Source organism: Prenolepis imparis, unplaced genomic scaffold, assembly GCF_030444845.1.
Source record: "Prenolepis imparis isolate NDT839.2.m4 unplaced genomic scaffold, iyPreImpa1.0 SCAF_4, whole genome shotgun sequence".
Classification (NCBI taxonomy): Eukaryota; Metazoa; Arthropoda; class Insecta; order Hymenoptera; family Formicidae; genus Prenolepis; species Prenolepis imparis.
The window spans coordinates 2,944,459-2,964,174 of record NW_028141162.1 but is presented as its reverse complement, the minus strand read 5'-3'; the positions used below and the strand labels follow the sequence as shown (position 1 = coordinate 2,964,174).

Sequence of the window (19,716 nt, the reverse complement as noted above, 5' to 3'; positions counted from 1 at the left end):
GCCTCTTTTTTTTTGTCGTCGTCTCTAACGTGTCATTGTCAAGACGCGTTACCGCTTCAAGCTCTTTTACATGATAAATTACGCGTGATTTTTTTTTGTATCAATCGCGACGATCACGTCGTGCCGCAACAAGTCGGCTTTTGTTTCTCGTCACCTGCACGTAGGTGGCGACCAGTTGGGAGACGCAAAGCGGTGAGAGGCAAAGCGGATGACAAGACGCGGGACAGACGCGCATCGGTCCTTGTTACACTTTAATTTTAATTAGATATTATATCACAATATTATACATCGCACATTATTCAAAATAATAATTTGTCTAAAAAAAATTATATAGTTTGTCTAAGAAAAAAAATCACATATTCGCACGTCTCTGTCACCGTATCTGTCACCGAAATCATGAAAAAAAATTAAAATGGATAATTTATTCAAATTGAATAAATCAATCTACGCATTAGCCTTCAATTCATTTCAACTGTGCTCTAATCGGAAATTCCGAAATAAGTTTCGAAAATTGTTTACGACATTTATGTAAATAAATGGCGTTTGTGATGCTGAAGAAGGGAAAGAGCGCTTAAGTTGAAGCGACTTGAGAATTCTGGGCCGCGGGGAATTCTCGAGAGCGTCAACCCACGCTGATCGCCACGTGCAACGGGAAACGATGACGCTGGCTGATCTCGAAGGCATCCATCGATCGTGCGTCGGACGGTCGCGCTTAGCGCGCGCAGTCCGGGACCGACCGACTTTATGAGTTATAAGTCGGCCATCTTGCTCGAGCCATCACATATTCACGTGCGCACATATGCGATGCACCGGCAATATGTAAGTGCCACATTCTGTTCTGGTGCACGTACAGTCCCGGCTGAAAGCAGCCGGCGCACAAGGCTCGAGACGGAACGAGCCCCCTCATCCGCGCGCAGCCAGCACACAACGCGTATCGCGAAAAGTGCATTCGTTTATCGCGATGCCGGCTGACGTAAACCGCTGCGGCTCTGCAAAGGGTTCTGATTCATGTTGCATCGAACGGCTGCTGCCAGCGCGCGCGTTCAGCGATTCTCCCGATGTTCATCTTTGTCGCTGATGTTAATTCATCGTTTTTCGCGAAACAAGGCAATGCAACCAAGTCATCTGAAAACGCGACGGTATCTTCGAAGTTTCGTCGATCGATAATTCTAGCGGGAAACGAGATGCGGGATTGATCTCCAGCCAAGTCCGATCGCGAACGTCAACCAGTCGCGTAGCCAACGATTCATCTTACGCCAACCTCGTGTTTAATGCCAACCAATCCGCGTGTACAAATTTGTCTAACGACTTTGTGGATGATAATGCGGGCGGTTCCAATGCTATATTCGACATTGGCTTTGATGGCTTATTCGGAATCGTTTTTTTTTTTTAGTGACGACTTAATTGTTCGAATAATTCTTCGAGATTTTACGGGTTATATTGATCTATTCGATAAAGTCTAAACATTCGATAATGATTGAATTTTTGAAGGTACTCACCTTGAGTCTGCTGACCAGTACTCGGGTTAAGGAACGTGGGCGGCAGTTGCCTGCTGACCGACTTTGCCAGTTCGCCTCCTGCCAGCCCATAGATCGCCAGAAGTTCCTGCATCGTCGACTCGGCGTACTCTCTCATGCCCTCGAAGGGCTTTCGCTCTTCGATCTCGGCCTCGCCGTCGGCGTCGTTGCCCCGTTCATCTTCAAACTGCGTGTCCTGATCGTCCAGACGAGACGACTCTGCATCCAGAACGCCGCTCCCGCTTCTTTCCGACGAATCAGAATTTGGGCTCCTCGCCTGCACATCGAATTAAATATCGCGTTCAATGTATAATAAATTTTAATTTTTAAATAAATACTGGAAGGTAAGGACCAACTAATAGCAACTTACCTCTGTACCGGGCGAGTATAACTTCCGCGATCTCAGCTGCTCGAGGATGAACTTATGCCTGAGAGAGTCCGCGCTATCGTCATCGGCCTCGGAGGACGGCGGTCTCGTGGTGACCGAGAGATCCATCGGGCTGACCTCGTTATTGTTTAGCCTCTGCTTCGATCTATCCTCGGCCGGGAGCAGCATCGTCTTCCTCTCGTACTCGAGGATTTCGCTCGAACTCTCCTCGACGATCTCCGGCTCGTCGTCGTCCCTCTCGGACTCGTCGGACACTTCCGCCATCCGGCTGCTTATGGGCTTGAAGTTCTTCCGTTTGTTTCGCGGCTTGCTCTGGATGCTGGTGATCTGCAACTGGGTCTGCGCCTCGTACTGGGAGTCGCTGTCCTGATCGGCGGCGCCCCGTCGGGTCGTCGCGTAGTTGTAGACCGAATCGGAAAGCATCTCCGCTGATAAAGAGATTAAATTTATACGACCACCGTCCGATTAGACGCTAATCTTATCGTTTCGTTTCTCGATCGATATTGATGACACGCGTGCAAGACTCGAGCTATTTTGCGGCGAGGAGTAGCTTCATTTTCTTTCTTTTTCCACCCCGGATCTTCGATCTCTCGAACAAGTCAGGAATGCCGGATGAGAATAAAAACGATTCGGACGTGCAACGCCTCAGTATTCGCATCGCGAAGGTGAGACGACAATAGTCACTAATTCCATGCAACGAATAGACCGCGGCGTTTCAAGGCGCGTTGCTCGTTTCTCATATCGCAGTTAATAGATATTAACTTTTAGCATCAATTATAATCCCGCGAACTCGAATGCTAAGCGCATGTTCTCCGAACGACGATATAATGGCCATGGCTTATATACGCCATATAGTTTTGTAAAATTAAAGCCGCGCGCGATTCGCGTTCTCATGCGATCGCGCGACTTTACTTTCACTTAAAATGAATCGCGTAGGACGAATTCTTCGCGCAATTGCGGAGACTCGCCCCCTTCTCTCCTTCTTTCCTCCTCGACAACAATATAACGCATAGGTCCCTTCCCGATTTCAACATTCCATAAATAAATCAGAGATATTCGTAACTTCTGCAATCTCTGAGCTATTATAATTATAATATTAATATTATTAAATTTATTTAGTAATATCATTATTATTAATATTATTATAATGTTAATAAGAATCCTGACATTTTAATGATTTTTTGTGAGAGCCAAGTGTCAAAGTTTATAAAATCAATTGAAATTAAACAGTGTCTTACTGGGGCCATACGGGCTGGTTACGGCGGACATCTCGAACCTCGCGAATCGGCCGGCTGTTCACCGCATCCTGAAACAAAACGCGAATGTTAATCGGCGGCTTCAAACTTCAGACGTCAAATCGAATGATCAATCTGTCAATTCGCTGCCCACGTGTTACGCTGACACGCTGAGAATTACATACTTCCAAGGGGAACGGCCACTGTCTTTCACGATGCACGGGTCACCGGAATTCAATCAGGAATATGCACGGCGCCAAATGAAAAGGAGTAGTCACAACAGCCGTAAGAGTCAATCTCTCGATTCGTTCACTCGGGATATCCAATTCGCAATATGATCGAACCTATTCTATTCGAATAAAGTCCGCGACGTTGTTCTCCGACAACACACGCTCGCCGACGACGTCTGTTGGTCTGCAGTCTGCGCTAAGACTCGAGGAGGGAGGGAGGGCGAGCCAGCAGCCGATATAAGAGAATCGCGAAAACGAGGCGAAAACAAAGGCACGTCGCCGTAACAAAAGCTACGGTGATATACGAGCGCCCTGGTGCTCCGCTAGTCCGACCAGCTCTGGCGCGATAACGCGCGAGCGCACGACAATTCGTTTCTCGGTTATTGGAATGCAGACCTTTAAGCCCATTACACGCCGTCTCGCGGCGGCAACAACAGCGGAAGGAGAAAGAGAGCGGGCGCGCGCGACACGAGGGAAGACACGAAGGAGAAAAGAAAAGAGAAAGAGAGAGAAAGAGTGAAGCCGTCGACGAAGGAGGGAAAAATCCGAAATGAGAAAGGAACAATAAAAGGACCCGCAGGAGAGAGAGCAGCCGGCGTGATAAGCATTAACGTCCGGCCAATCGAAAGGGTTTATCTCGACGGGGTTATACCCGCACTAACTGTCATTTCATGGGCTCGCGCGGCTCTCTATACCGGCTCTCGGGTTCGGTTCTCCCGCAATGAGAAACGGCGGAATGGAATTTCAATCCGTTGGAAAATGACTTCTTACCGCTTCTGCCGCCCGCTCGTTCATCGTCATCGTCATCGTCATCGTCATTGCCGTTTCCTCGTCTACGTCGCTCGTATATGACCGTTTGCCTTTCTGAGTGCGCGAGGGATTTGACCCCGGACCGTATCCTTCAGGAATGCGTCGCGACCGATGGATGATAGCCCTCTCGCTCATCGCACACGGTCTGTCTCTTTCATTAATGTCGCGCTTCATTGTTGTCACTTTACGCGAAAGGAATGACGTTTCTCTCCTCCCCGCGTCGATGGAACTTTTTACTTTAAAACCGAAATCGCCGGTCGCGCGATGAACCATACGTGGTACCGATGATGATGGTGAATCAATCACGACGGGTTAATGAGAACCGAATCGTAAATAATTAACATTTAAATCAAAGAGTCATCTCAAGGGTTCTCGAATCGGCGACACGCGCCATAATTCCATCCCGTCCCGCCGATCGCGGTTGACGTACGAGAGCTTTCTACTGCCTCCTCGATCAAACGCAAATTGTGTTGCGCATTGCCCGCACGACAGACCGCGCTATTCAGACCAACCGGTCCTCGAAAGATCAACCCGCTACCCTCGCGGTTTCCGTGTTGGTCGACACTGTCTGCAATGTCAATAGAGAAGTCGCTGTCTCTCGTCTCTCGATATGTGTATTCCGACTTGCCAAACCTAAGTCTTCAATCTTGAATCTCAACAGGTCTCAATCGTAATAAAAAACGAGTATAATTTTTTTACACAATTCCCAAGAAAAATTACGTGTAATTGTATTGTGTTTTATTCTGTTTTTTCTTCACCTTGCAATCATTATCTCTGAACTTATGCCGGTACAGGCGAGGCGAGAAGGAGATATCGTAGGGGATGATCGGCAATGAAATTCCATCTAAACGTATTCTCATTGTTATACTTGTGCCTCGGCATCGACTCAGATCTACAGATTTAAGCGGAAAGATCTGTGCGAATAATCGCCAGTAAGGTCGGTCGAAGTCGAGCGCGCCCTCCGATTGGCGCGAGCGCGCTAGGCGTAGCCGCGAGAATATATCCCCGCGCGAGACGACGAGCGGGGATGTACGGAGTACACGATCGGACGCGATATGTCCGAGCGGCCGCGAGGAAGGAGCGCGCGAGCTCCTTTTTTCGCCGGCTATACAGAAGGGATAATTAACATCTGTTACAGTACCTATAGCGCGCGAGCCGCCCCGTTTCACCCCACCACGTGGACCACGGGGCGGACCTTGAATACATTATCACCCTCTCATGTACATGCACACGTTGCACACACACATACATATATACACACACACACACACACACTTACATCGTGTACCGTCGAATCGCAGTGCTCGCGAGAGATCGACCGTGAACGAAAATCTTTATCTCTGCCATTCGTAGGTCCCTGCTTTGCACGCATGTCCTTGTCAGGGATCTAACGACCTCTCCTCCGAGTGAGAAGTGCGAATCGAATTTTGCGTCAATGGGGTACGCTCTTTGTGTCACCCCTTCTTGGTTCAATGATCGATACAAAAAATTTGTTGTAAACGAGATAAAACATAGATAAAAAAAATTTCATCCCCTAAAAAAAATCTGTTGTTCTTCTGATTTTTTCGGAATTTTTTCGCCTTCGCATATAATGAAAGAAGCGTCTATGATCTTGACGAATTTTAAAAATTCCTGAATCTTGTCCTAAATATAGATATAAATTTAAATATTTTAAATTTAAAAGTAAAAACATACCGAAAGAGACTGAAGGCTATGATACATCATTCTCGGAAATTAAAATACTTCTGTTGTCTCTTCTTTGCATGATGAGCGCGGTTGCAAACTGGAGTAAAAAGTATTACGTGAGTTTGCGGTGGCAAAAGGCATATTTATCAAATCACCAATTTATAGAAACAACACCCGACAAATTGCTTTACGAGTTCTTTTTGAGGATCGATATAACGTACATTGAGAAGTCTTGTTTCGTGTAATTGCAAAAACGCTTACAAATCGCTTGCTAATGACAACATGTCACGCATCGGTGCTCGTGAATCTAAACCAATGATCGACTTGCGGAAAAAGAAACTGTAAAATGTCGGTATCTCTCACAGGTAATTAAGACTCGTGTAATTTCTGCGGTCCCCATAATATGTGGATGCGGTTTAGACATAATTCGTATTTTTCTCTCAGAGATGTGCACCTCTCTGTTATGCATGTATTTTTACAAATAGATAATCAAAATAGAATTATAAAAATAAAGATAAAGTTAAAAAATTTGAATAAAATATTATATTGCGCGGTTTCTCCGTGCAATTTCGATTTAAGACTTGCGGAAATTTATTTTACATGAATGTGTTTTGAGAGAACGCACAAGCTTCGAGATCGATCGCAGCTACGTATATTAACCTACATGACGGAGACGCAATCGAATGGGAGAGATGAGAGAGAGAGAGAGAGAGAGAGACGAGTCGAGACGGGAATGAAATTGTACGAGACAGCGGCTGGTCTCCGTGAGAGCGGGCTACCACTCGACATAGCTCGACGCTGATGCCGATGCCAGAAAGAGGAAACAAAAAAGTCGGCGACTTCGTAACGCGTTCGTTCGTCAAACACTCGAACGTAACGTTGCCAGACTCGACGAGCTGGAGGAGCCCCGCGGCTCCTGGAGTGCCTGCTGCGGAATACCAGGAGATTATTCAAATTCGCCACCGACGGCTTAAAATGTATATTAATCGCCTATCGTGCTGGGACGAACGACCGGAAACCGACTCGTCGCCGAATAATAACCGGCGCGACTTATATCGTCTTTCAAATGTATGTGTCGAGTCTTACGAACGATAGCTTCATATTGGAATTGTATTGTCATCGAATGGCTCGAAATGTGTCTTTGACGATGCATAATTAATTATCTAATATTTATTGTTAAATTATTCTTTATACTTAATTAAATATCTACGTTAAAAATGCTTTACATTAAGTTATTTGATATCATTTGTTATTCTAAAATTAAATTTGTCAATATAGATAATTCTGCTATTGATCACTAGTTTGAAATTAAATTTTTGCAAAGCAGAAGTCGAAACATCTCGAGAACATCGCAGTGACTAAGATAAAACGCAGACTTGTCTCACGCAAGCTTGTATCTCTTTTTTTAAAAATCCTTTTCTGTTGTATTTGGATTACTGTAAAACTACTTCTGCACTCTCTTTCGCACGTCTGGCACTCTCTACCTTGCTCTCGGATCGAGAAGCCGTGGAAGGAAGTATAAGGAGAACGGGCTAGAGAGAAGGCGAGTGTGTTCATAAGATATGGTGTGAAACACGAGAGGACCGAGATTAAAGAATGAAAAACATAGAATTCTGAGAACTGGTTGAAGTCATAATATTCGTAATTTCAAGCCGCGCCTTACGACGACCACATCTTCTGCGCCGTTGAAATTAATGCGAGCGGAAATAAAATTCCTACCTCCCCCTCGCCATCGCGCCCTTCATTCTAGGCTCTCGCTCGAGCCTCGCTCGTCCACGGCCGCGAGACAAGTGGATGGTCGTTTAATGGTCGAGCATCATGTAAATAAATTCGGCCCTCGTCGCCGGACGGAAGGATGTTTGCTTCTAATATTTGGACTTCGCGCCGCGTCGAAAGAATCGACGACGAGAAGAGACGCGGCTCCGAGAGATGCCTAAGTCTCGCGTTTCGCCAACATGATGTTTGGCTTACGCGCGAAGATCGCCACCGCAGAGACCACCTCACAAAGATCACCTCTAAGATCACAAATGCGTAATAGATCGCTCCGTGTTTCTCTCTCTGTCTTTCTCTTTCTCTTTCTCTGTGTCGCGCCTCCCAGAATTGCTTCCCAGAAGAGAACGACGACGAGCGATATCGGGTGGCGAAATATTGTGCGACGGCTGGCCGGAGCCGGACGGGGGAAGCAGGGCGAGAGGAGATCGCGCGAGGGGGTACGCTCCATTTACGAGGATTAAGATAAAGCGCGACGTTGTCTCTCGGCAGTCTTCGTTTTCCTGTTCATCGGCACCTCGCGTTCCGCCCGGCACCCGGCGCGTAAAACTCAGGCCGCCTCGGCCGTCTCTCTGTATGCGCCGTTAAAAATAGAGCACGCAACGACTCACTAATCTGGTTAGGGCTACTTAGCGTAACTCCGACTATTTAGACCTGGATACGGTTACGGTAGTTAAGCCGCCGCATCGGCTCTAAGTAGAACCGAGGCGAAGACGGCGGGGAAAGACGACTTTTGGGCCTTCGACCCGCGCTAAAACGCCTTAATAGACGCGAGTAAGCTCAAACGCGCGATTTTACGCCGAGTTTGCCAAAGTCGATGAACGCGAAGAAAACGAGGTGATCGCGCGATAATTGTAAGGAAAGATTTGAAACGAGAACAAAAATTTGGAAAATCGCAAATCGATTAAGCATATTTTGGAGCTCAATTTTTTCGAAAATTGAACATCTCTTTAAACATTTCATAGATCCTAGATACTGTATTGACAATTGACAATTTTTCCAAAAATGCTTTTACATATAGTTGTATCCAACTTTTAAACAATTTTTCTTTCATTTACAATTTACAGCATGTTGCGATTCCATCGTCAGTTGTGTTTCTCGGCACTAATTTTATTAGAACGGCACTATAGAATAGTTTGTGAATGTTAATTCAAGTCTCAATAAAGGGTACACACATAGAATCTCGATGGAATTAAATTCGCTAATAGGCCTCTCCCAGTGATGGCTATTTGTTCAGACCGTGAACGACTGCAGTGAGTCTTAATGGGGAATCTTCATCTCTGGCTGGATGTGGGAACAACGTCAGAGTCATCTCGGCTTAATCGTCACAAGCTTACGCTCCGGGCTCTACCTCCGAGAGGTTTTAAGACTAATTAACGAGTGAGTGCCGAGTAATTAATCGATGGATGTTGATTCGTGCGCGGGACGTAACTGAATGGTTAGACCACATGAGTTTTCTACGTCAAACTTTCAAGCTTCTAAATCAGTGTTTCCCGAATTAAGAAAATTATTACTCAAATAATTGCTCTTGCTAAAGAAAAGAATATAAAAAGCAACTTGAGCCATAAGAATAATTTTTTTCACCGCACCAATGTTAATCTAATATATCAATCATTTAATTAAAATTCTAATTTATGTATATTAATTAAATTTATATATAAATTTATTCAAATCGACAAATTTATTTAAGAGTCTGTTTACAGACGATGCGGAGTCTCTTGGTGCACACGTGCCCGAATACGCAATGTCCCCCCCCCCTTCTTTTCTTTTGGATCGCCACGAAAACGAGATTTCAAATATCCGTTATTTAAATAAGGCAGGGAAACGCGAGACCGGCAATGGCCCGAGCGATTTTATAAAATTAATAGTAAAGGGTAGGCCGCGCCACGCTCGCTATTATGCGCGTATGCAAATACGAACGTAAGGGGTGGTACAGAGGTGGGGTTCGAAGTGCAAAAGAAGGGAGACGGAGGAAAGGAAAAGGGGGTCTGCCGTGCAGGCTGCAAGGCATTAAAACTTCCGAGATTTATAGCGGCCTGGACTGGTCTGGCCTCGCTCGATTCGGGGTGGCTTCTACTAAAAAGGGGGCCATATTGCTGGTAACAACGAGGGGGCAGCCGCGTTACAGGGATGCACCGCGCTTTCATTCGCGGATTTTAATATTGAAACGATCTTAAAAAAGAAGCAGCGCATACACACGTGATTTATCTTCCCGTCAGCATGAGAGATTAGCAATCAACACAATTATATAGTTAAAATAATAACGCGAGAAAACAGGATATCTATAATTTCACATACACAAGCAACGAGAGATATATGTAATTAGATAAAATAGTGAAAGCAATAATCACTCGATAAAAAAACTTTAGAAAAAAAATCTTTAAATTTTCACGTTTAAAAAATTACAGCTGGCCCTATATGTATATAGTTTTCTACTTCGCGAATACCGCGAAATACTTTTCCAATTGCCTTTACGCGTCGCACAGGAAACGTCTGGGCGAGCAAACATCTTGAGAGAAAGATGGAGAACGTGTTGGAAATTCTGCGTTTATATTACGCGTACACGCTCATCAACCTCGAACACCAATTAGAGCCATCTCGCAAACGTTACACTTAGGAAGCGAAACGATCGGCGCTTCCACGGGCCGCTTTTTATGGACTGAACGCAACGTCTCCTCGGCTGAAGAAACGCTTCTGAACGGAGGTTGAATGCTCGCTTTCTTCGTTAAGTCGCAACACGATCGTTTCTTCGTGGTTCTCGGGTGTCGGACCGACCATATTTCAAATCGTCTCGCGATGTGCGATTCCCCTGAATCTCACTGTGTTTAACGGAAGTTCAGATTCGGATCCGATTGCCTTCATTTGCCATTAGTATAACATGTTACAGATATATCAAAATTATTATTAATATTATAAAACGCGTAATTTTATCATTATTACTGTTTTACAAATAGTTCCGATTAGATGGTATTTTTTAGATCAAACAGATTGAAACTACAAATATGAGGATTGATTGAATTGATTGAAGAAATGGAAAAATCCTCTTCTACGGGACGATACATTGTGTCGTCTCCAGTTGCACCGGCAAGTACCTGTCAAGGGACATTTTATCGGCGACGCGCGTGTAAGATCGGTTACGAGGTTCGATTGACTCCTAATAGCGAGCCGCAAGAAATCAATAAGAAATCAATCGCGACGTGACGGCCGGCACTCGGCTCCTGATGAATAATGGAAAAATCTGGTTTCTCCGCGACGGCAAAGCCCCGTCGATGACGGAGCGAGATAATCCGGCCAGAGTTTTCAGGATTACGCGCGATCCCGTTAAACTCGTTCGATGTCTCTCCTCCTCGAGTTCTCTCTTCCTCTTGCTCCTTCCATATTTCCTTCCTATCTAGTAGCGTATGTGTCACAGACGCGATGCAAATTCGCGCCCCATCGCTTCCAAACCGGTTGGAAATATCAAACTAGTATCTCGCGCGCGAGACACAATCAAAGTTATATTTTCTTCTTCCGCGCTTCTCCTCTCTCTCTCTCTCTCTGTCTCGCCGTTTATCATAATCGAGCAAAACTCGCGCACATTTTTCCGAGAGAATAGATAGTCGCGTTTAGGTTATATTTGATGGCACAGGATAATAATATGTTGCGGAGCAAGTTTTTGATAGGCGAACACGACTGATACATAGAGATCATAAATAATTAATGAGCTGTAATATTCTTCTTCGTAATTTTTATTCCTAAATTTTTTAATCCCGGTGATAAATAAGTATTAGCTAGGAATGTAACACAAAGATTTTAAAATTTCTTCTCGACTTTGAATATTAGCTCTCGTTTGCGATACGATTGGCCATTGAACGTTCTTGACGATTTAATGCAGACAGTGATCTCAAAGTACTCGCGATTCCCGAGAGGAAGAAGGGAAATAGGAGAGAAAGAGGGAATGAGAGCCATCGTGTATGAAATTTCCTCGAAATCTTCTTAGGTCTGACATAATGAGACGTCGAATCAAACCGGAGTCGTGAGACTCGTAAGTGCACAGAGAGTGCATCGAGTTACAAAAGAGAAGAAACCGAAGAAGATAAAATAGAGAAGGAAATGTAGAGAACGAGTTCCTGTGTATAGTCCGGCCTGATAGCGTGTATTTTGATCGTTGAGATTCGTATCGATTCGATCGAAGGAGAAAAGAAAGAATATTATAGTAGGTCCAACGAAATTCCGTAAAGTTCGAATACACCGGACCGCGTAAATTTGCTGAGGAATTCTTTATTGCATCCCGAAAAATATCCCCAAAGAAAAGGATCTAATATATATGGTTCGTTCCTAAATAAATCTTTGCGTTATAAGGTTCGAATAATTTTTTCACGAATAAAAAATTAAAAAAAATAATTATTTAAAAAAATGAATTATGGATACTATGGACAATTTTTATCACACACGGTACCATCTGAAAGATGCTGCCCGGAATTTTCACCCGAATTATCCGCATGACGTCTCGTAGAGCCGGGCGATTTACTACCTAGACTAATCGAAATTTGCGACGCTCCATAAATTCCATAAATATAGCGAAAAGCTATATCGTCGGCCAGAAAGTCCGCGTTGTTCCGGCGAGATTCCGCGAAAGCTGGCGAATCCTAATACCGGCGCATAATTCCACGGGACGTCAAAAAAGGAAGCGAAGGACAGCGCGGGCGGACAGAGGAGATAAACCAAAACCGACCGTTCGGCCCGAAATTCCGCGAAATCCGGTAAAATTGAATCTCGGAGGAAGTCGGGTCGACAAAGGAACGACGACGAAGAGAGGAGACGCTCTCTCCCCGAACGATCGACTTGGAAGTTTAGAGCCGAAGAGTCCGGCATAAGCCCGGGCTGCTCTTCGCGACCAAAGAAAAAGAAGTTCGTCCATGGGCCTCCGGGAATGATGAATCGTTTCTATTAAAATACTTTTTCGACGGGGAATACAGAGTGTGGGCATCCGGCTCTACTGGAGCCACGAGTGAATTTATTTACATATTTTCGATCTGGATTAAGAGGTATCGTCGGCGACAAAAGTTCCGGGCTCTCATGAATGTCGCGAGTGTCTGCTTCGCCCCCATATCACCACAGATGTACCCATAAGCATATTCTTCTTCGTCAAATCATTACAAATAGTATATAAAAAATTGGAAAAGACATAATTTTCATATTGACTGATGTTACAATCACGCCCTCGGTCATCTCAACCTATGAACTTTCTTATGAATCCAAATCGAAATGTTAATCGCAAATGGAAATAATATTGAGAGAGAGAAAGAGAGAGAAAATGATAAACATTATAACTCGGAACTACAACGAGCTGGTGTCTACATAAGCAACGTATCTATTTCCAAGTCGCGACAGCGTACGCAGTAGCGAGCAAGCTACGTGATGTTAATGAGGTCCAATTAATCACACCGGGAAGTGAATCCTAATGTGAAAAGGCGAAATGTCTCCCGTCTCAGGAGGCGCCGAGGCTCGTCCCAAGGCGAAAGTACTTCCGTCCGGCCCCTGACATTCGATCGTCCCGTCACTCGAGGAACGTCTTCCTCCTTCTCGGTGCGAATGAACGAACAAACGAACGAACGGTTCAATCGATCGAGCGTGATCAGAAATCGTAAGACTTAAGAGATTTTGTGACACAATTCTCAAACAACATAAACTATCAGGCAAATCAAAATATGAAAGCATAATAAAAGCCAGTACAAAAATAATCAAGACGCGCTATTGTAATAAAAAAAAATATATGCAACAAAAATAAATTTCCGTACTGTTAATTAAATCAATGTAATGGAATAATTACAACAGAGAAAGCGAGAAGATTGGAGCAGTGATGTCGAAAACTATAATAATTTGCATCCGGCCATTCTCTTTGGAATAATCAATAATTATTATCATTAAATTCAAACTCGCGTAATAATTTGCAGATCAAAAATGACCACTCTGTGCATAATGCTGATCCGTCGTTTGCCAAGTCGGGAGGGGTTCTCGTCGGGAGAACAATGGCGAACCGAAGATCGAAGGACTCGTATACGATCGGAATGAATGAATCGAGTCTAACGCACGTACGTATATACGTCGTGGAGTTCGAGACCGAGGCATCAGAGATCGAGCTCGCTTATGCGAGCAACGTGAAATGATAAATGAACCCTGCTCTCGACCGCGGATATCCGCTGGCTGCTATTAAGATGGCGTATAAAATAGTAGTTTAGCCTAGTCCGCGTGCACGCAAAATACTTTTTCACGACGCGTCGTCCACGAATACTTCCAACACACATATTCGGATTAACACTTATATATACATTCCTTTGTATATTTTGTATTATACAATGTCGTGTGAGTATGTAAAATCAGATCAATTTACACTAAATTTAAAATCTAATAAAATGTTGAAAATGTTGCAAAATTCTGGGGGAAGATGTAATAATAGGGGGAAAGACTTCTTCATTGTATTTCCCGTGGGTGCGCATTCGCGCCGCTTAATCGAGGCGCGTTCGAGCGAGGTAATAAATTTATTTTCGAAACAACAATCGGCGGGATGACTGGGGAGCACGACGAAGAGAGAGAGAGAGAGGGGGGGACTTTACGTATGAATCGTTCCTAATGCATGGAACAGAGTGTTGGAGGCCGCTGCCGGGAGAGACTCTTTTTCGCCGCGCGATACGAAGCTCACCGCGGAATGATAAATGAACTCTTCTTAACCGCGAGCTCTCATATCGGGCCGCTATTAACATAGCGCCGGATAAAGTAACGAATTTAAAAGAAATCCAATATAAAAGCCACGGGAATTCCATCGGAGATCTTATCCGGGCCGAGCTCTCGCTCGCCGCGGAGACTCCATTAATCACCCGCTCTTCTTTCCCTCCCCCTCGCTACTTCTTCCATCTCTCTTTCCCCCCTTTCCTTTCTCGTCCTTCGCGCGCTTCATTTGTCTCATATTAGTCGTTATTACGAAACTTGAAAATTCAAATGGACGAGGGATAATGGCGCTGCCCGCTGTCCGAAGATGATGCCAGACTCGCGCATCCTCCACCGTTTCTCCTTTTCTCTCTCTTCATCTCCTTTATCCTCCTCATTCGTCTCGATCGAGCTGGACTTTTTGCAACGCAGACAAGTGGTCTGGATTGCAAGAACAAAGTCCGCATAATGGAATTATCCGATTTGCGCGGTATTTAAATCTTTTCGCGGAATAATACGGTCGCGTTATGTGTGTCGCGAAGTAAAAGATGATACGTGGAAAAATTATTGCGAAAATGGACCATCGAATTGTCGGAAAACTTGAGACGCGCGTCGATTCCGCTTCGCCGAGATGAATCGATTTATTGTTCGCGACGTGCGAGATTTTACGAGGTTACCACGACAAGGACAACCTTTCTTCGTCCCGCATATGTTACTTTTTTCACTCCCACAAAGCTCGTGGAATGCCAAAATAAAGAGAGCGCACAGCGAGCGAACGGGATAGAGAGCATTGAGAAAAGGGAGAAAAAGGGCGAGCAATATGAGACGATTGGAGAACGCATATGCTTATAACGTCGAAACGATCGGCCTCGCGCGCATACCATATTCCACTCGACGAGAAAAGCCGATTGAAATCGATCGAGGCCTCTTCGCAAACACCTCATATGCAACGCGATACGACACATGTGTTATAAACGTTGGAGAAAAATTGGCAGACATAGCGCATTATCGCTTCTTTCACCATTCAGATATAGAGAACTTTACTCTGGTATCGCATATGTGATATATACAATATATTAATATAATATTTATATATAAAATAAAATATAATATATAATATATTAATATATTAAACAGGGGTTACATGTATTCGCAGATGTGTCAATTAGTCGGCGCACGCTTAGGATGAAGACGAAAATGTCGAGCGCGAATAGAGACACGTACCGGAGATTTCCTTTTAAGGGAATCTCCAAGTTTTCTACGGATATGGGCGCGAAGTGGGTGAATGAAGACGCTAAGTCGTATGCTTATGGCGTGTATGTCCCCGGCGTATGTATATCCCACAACCATATCCAGCGTATCCGTTTGTTCGTCCGGCCGGTCGAAGCCTCTTCCCCGGCATCGGTCAATACGTCGACTCTGCTCGATTCCGCCGCGAATGCCGGAGAGTGTTGATAATTTATTTGAGAGACGTGCGTCGAACGTGTCGCACCTTCGCAATCGCGAGCGAGCGAACGCGCGTCCGTTGCGGCATTCTGGATTTCGCGCCTTTTTCGTGACCTGGCCTGGCCATTGTGCGGGGACGGGGTTGACCTTTTTCGGTGGTACCGTCGCGTCGTCGCGATGTTTATTAACGAATCCCAGTTGCAATCTGTCGACCGGACGCGCATTTTTATAGCGGGGGAAAAGTCACGTCGCGATCATGCGACGACCGCAGGAAACTCGATTAAAATGTCAATGAGCCGTACCGCCCATAATATGAGGAATATCGATATTTTGCTTTAGATAAGAAACAGTTTTTGCATCGATAATCATCTAGACCTAGCAAGAAGTATCAGGAATCCGGAAAATTGCCCTTGTGGATATAACGATTCTGGAATCCCGTACGCATATTTTAATTATTTTAATTACCTTCCTTCAAGTAATTAAAGGAAATTTGTTCTTTCGATCCTTAGAGCAAAAAGAGATTTCGTATTATGGTAACCTCATCTTTGATAATTATATCGTAATTACGAGCAAAATAACGAACATTCACGAGCGTGTTGAGAAGTTTCGCCTCGAATCAAAGTTACAGAGAAACTATCCGGAACTTTCGTATATATGTATACCTACGAGGCGTAGCGATTACGTACGAGTATCTATACGTGCGCGTTTTCATTGTGGAAGAAACATTGCAACGTGGGCACAGACGCGGAATTCCAACGAGTGAAACTCAACGAAAATGACAATGAGTCGATCGCGAGTGATATGAAGAATTCAAATCCGATAATTACGAGAAGTCGGGGGGCTGAGCGGTGTCAGAATTTTTACAACAGTCAACCATTTAACATAATATCTTTAAAGAAATCCGCGTCTTAGGTATCATCCCTGTCCACCCACGATCAATCAAGGTAAAATCTCAACGAAACGCGTTCGCGGAAGAACTCGTTAAAAGAATAATCCGGGCCCTTCTCTCTCCTCCCTGATACAACTCGTTCCACTCTGCCGTCGTGCACAGATCCACGTCCAGAAATGAGAAGGAAAAAGGATACAAAGCGAGAAGGGATACACGAGAAGAGGGCCGAAAATTCGTCGACGCGTGACGGTATGACACGGCAGACAGATGGATCGAGGGAGCTAAAAAACGTGGGAGGAACAATCCTTTCCGTGTTCGAACGTATCGCGAGGCGAACACCACGTGACTTTGACCGATAGTTCGGCGAACGGCGCGGCCGCTTATCTTAATGCCCGTAAAAAGGACGGAATAATTAAAAAAGGAGAGAAACGAGTGTGTATATTTGTGTGCATGTGCGCGTCGACCGGCCTGTCTGTCGTAGGCAGAGAAGCAGGTAGGGGAAAAAGGGGAATGGGGCAAGACAGAGGCAGATAAAAAGCCGGCTGGCTGGCTGTCGAGACACAAGCGGGCGCGATCGCGCAGGAACAAACCGACTCCGGGGCTTTTCTGGGTGACAAACGAGCGCCCCCGAAATGTCGATCAACCGCCAGCCGTCTGATTTTCGTTGGATGTTTTGGTGGATATCGAGCGGTCGCTGGCTACCGTGAAACCTCACGTGATCGCGTTCGTTCTCCTCTAGATATCGATACCATAGGCCTTGAACCCGATTGCAATTTTTATTCCGGTACCATCAGTCTTCGATACACATGCGGCTAAATCACAATAATAAATAATATATGCTTCTCTTCGTCTACAGAATTTTTCTCGGTTCTTGAACGGAATTTTTATGCAGAAGAAAATGTTAATGTCTTCCTTTATTTTTACTGACGTCGAATTCCAAATTGATTCCGATTTCCATGAATCGCGCGCGCTTGGCGCAACAATGACTGTCGTTAGCCAAGAAGGCAGACTGGCGGGATATTGTCGGCTAAGTTGTTTCCTCCGCGCGATGGTATTCGATCGCTTTAGAAAGTCGTCGCTGAGCCAGCAGCAGCAGCAGCAACCGATGATGACGATTCCTTTTCGCGCGCAATATATAAATATTAATAACGAGGATATCGTAATTTCAGAAACAATGCACGACGGCCACACCCGAACAGCGAGCGACACACGGCCTAGTTACATACACGCCGCGATATTAAACTGGCGAGCCATACCTTACACCTACTCAATACGCGTGTGTTCCGAGCTTTAAAGCGTGAGATAAATTTTACACAAAATTTCGTACAGATAGAGAATCTTCACATTGAGCTATAATTAAAATTTCAAGATTTATGGCAAGTTTAATAGATGATATCCTCGACGGAGAGATTAAAGGCGGAGGGTTAAACTAATGAAAATGAGAAAATCTCACATAGGTATATTATGTATACGCGAAGAAGCAAAAATTCAAGCTTTAAATCGTTGTTACACGCGCATATATTTTTCTCCAAATCAAGGACATCAAAGATACGGCGGTCTACGTAAAATTAAAATCAAGGGACTAAGTTCCGTCCCGCGGTTAGATGAGGAAGTCAACTTCCGTGCGTGGGCGTTCGTATGCTGAACGCTCACGGCGTATAGATAAGAAGCCAAATGCCTAAACGCCCAAGTGTCTAAAGAAACTTCCTTCCGTAACTTATGGGTCACGATTACACAAAAATATCCATTTTCTCGGCGAATCGTATTAATCCTTCTCGATTGTCAGGTAAAATTATTACGGCAGTGTTTTCGCATCGTATTTTCTAGATTTAATAATAATTTTTGTTACTCTCACTTATATAGGCATATATATATATATATATATATATATATATATATAAGGGCGCTAAAATTTATTCACTTTAAATTAAATCTTAGATGGAAGATTTAATGTGTATACTAATGACAATACCATTATTCTTCAGGTAGTGTAGAAAGGTTACATATAGATAAAATTGATTGCACACGAATCGCGAGAAGCCTTCGTGAAATTCTTTTCTCAAAAAGCGTGCCAACTACCGGCATTCAACGCGATCTGTCTATAATGGACGCGGACGAATCTAGCTTAGATTCATCTGCGTCCAGACTTCTCACGTTCGCTAAAATTGCCAAGAGTCATTCGCTCCCTCGTTGAGTTTCGCAGCGACACAAACGAGGCTTTTCTCTACCCGGCTATTTTCAAATTTACTCCAAGTCACGTAAGGTCGTCTCCCTCAAACCACCGTCGTTTACGATTGCATTAAATCGAAGAATCCGTACGCGGCATAATACGCAATTATACGCGAATTCTTTCGAAATAATTAAATCTTTCGATATAAAAACATTGTTTCAACAAAAATTAAAAATTCTCCATTTAATCAAAATAAATTTTTAATATTTCTCGTTTCAGATTTTAATACCGACAATATCGTCGAATAAAAAATGTTGAATCGCGTAGAAAATTCGATTGCCTCGCTTGTAATCGGCAAATTGAATCAATCTGTGCAAGACGCGCTTTCGCCCAAACAGAGAATAAAAGAAAGAAGGTAAAAGCGATACCGCGGCGCGTTCTTGCAATCACGCCCGATGTGAATCCCGTCTCCTTATTGAGACAATCGATCCGAAGGACGTCGATCGGGGAGAGATGAGGGCGAACTTTTGACTTGCAGATCGGAGCAACTTTTTCGCGGCATCGCGGCAAAACCCGCGGGCCTACATCGCGTTCTAAAATTCAAATCGGGACTCTCGCGAAGCGAGGAGGGAAATCGGCGCTTTTTCGAGTTGTCGCGCGGCGAGATGCGACGGCGATGACATCGGAGGCCACCGCGGCAAGAGAGCAGAGGCCGAAAGAGCGGAAGGACGTAGGTGCCGAGGAGGCCGGAGGGGAAAGCCCCGAAGAGAGGAAGGGGCACGGCTCACGTGCGCTCGCGCGAGCACATGCGTCTCTCTAAATTTAAATTTACGATTCGCCGGGTAGCCGCTTGTCTCCGCGCGCGCCCGCTCTCGCTCTCGTCTTCAT

At 44.7% G+C, this 19,716-nt stretch overlaps 1 protein-coding gene across 3 annotated transcripts in view; it reads right to left on the bottom strand.

The window, feature by feature from the left end:
• Positions 1–19,716, bottom strand: part of LOC145935510 (zinc finger protein castor homolog 1) — a 136,082-nt gene that overhangs the window by 42,599 nt on the left and 73,767 nt on the right. For all 3 annotated transcript variants that reach the window (XM_083036938.1, XM_083036937.1, XM_083036939.1), the window contains 3 exons: positions 3,144–3,211; positions 1,888–2,333; positions 1,500–1,794 (listed from right to left, as the gene is read on the bottom strand). In XM_083036938.1, coding sequence (XP_082893064.1) covers positions 1,500–1,794; positions 1,888–2,333; positions 3,144–3,174 — 772 coding nt within the window. In that variant the 5' untranslated portion in view covers positions 3,175–3,211. The remainder of the gene's footprint in view (positions 1–1,499; positions 1,795–1,887; positions 2,334–3,143; positions 3,212–19,716) is intronic.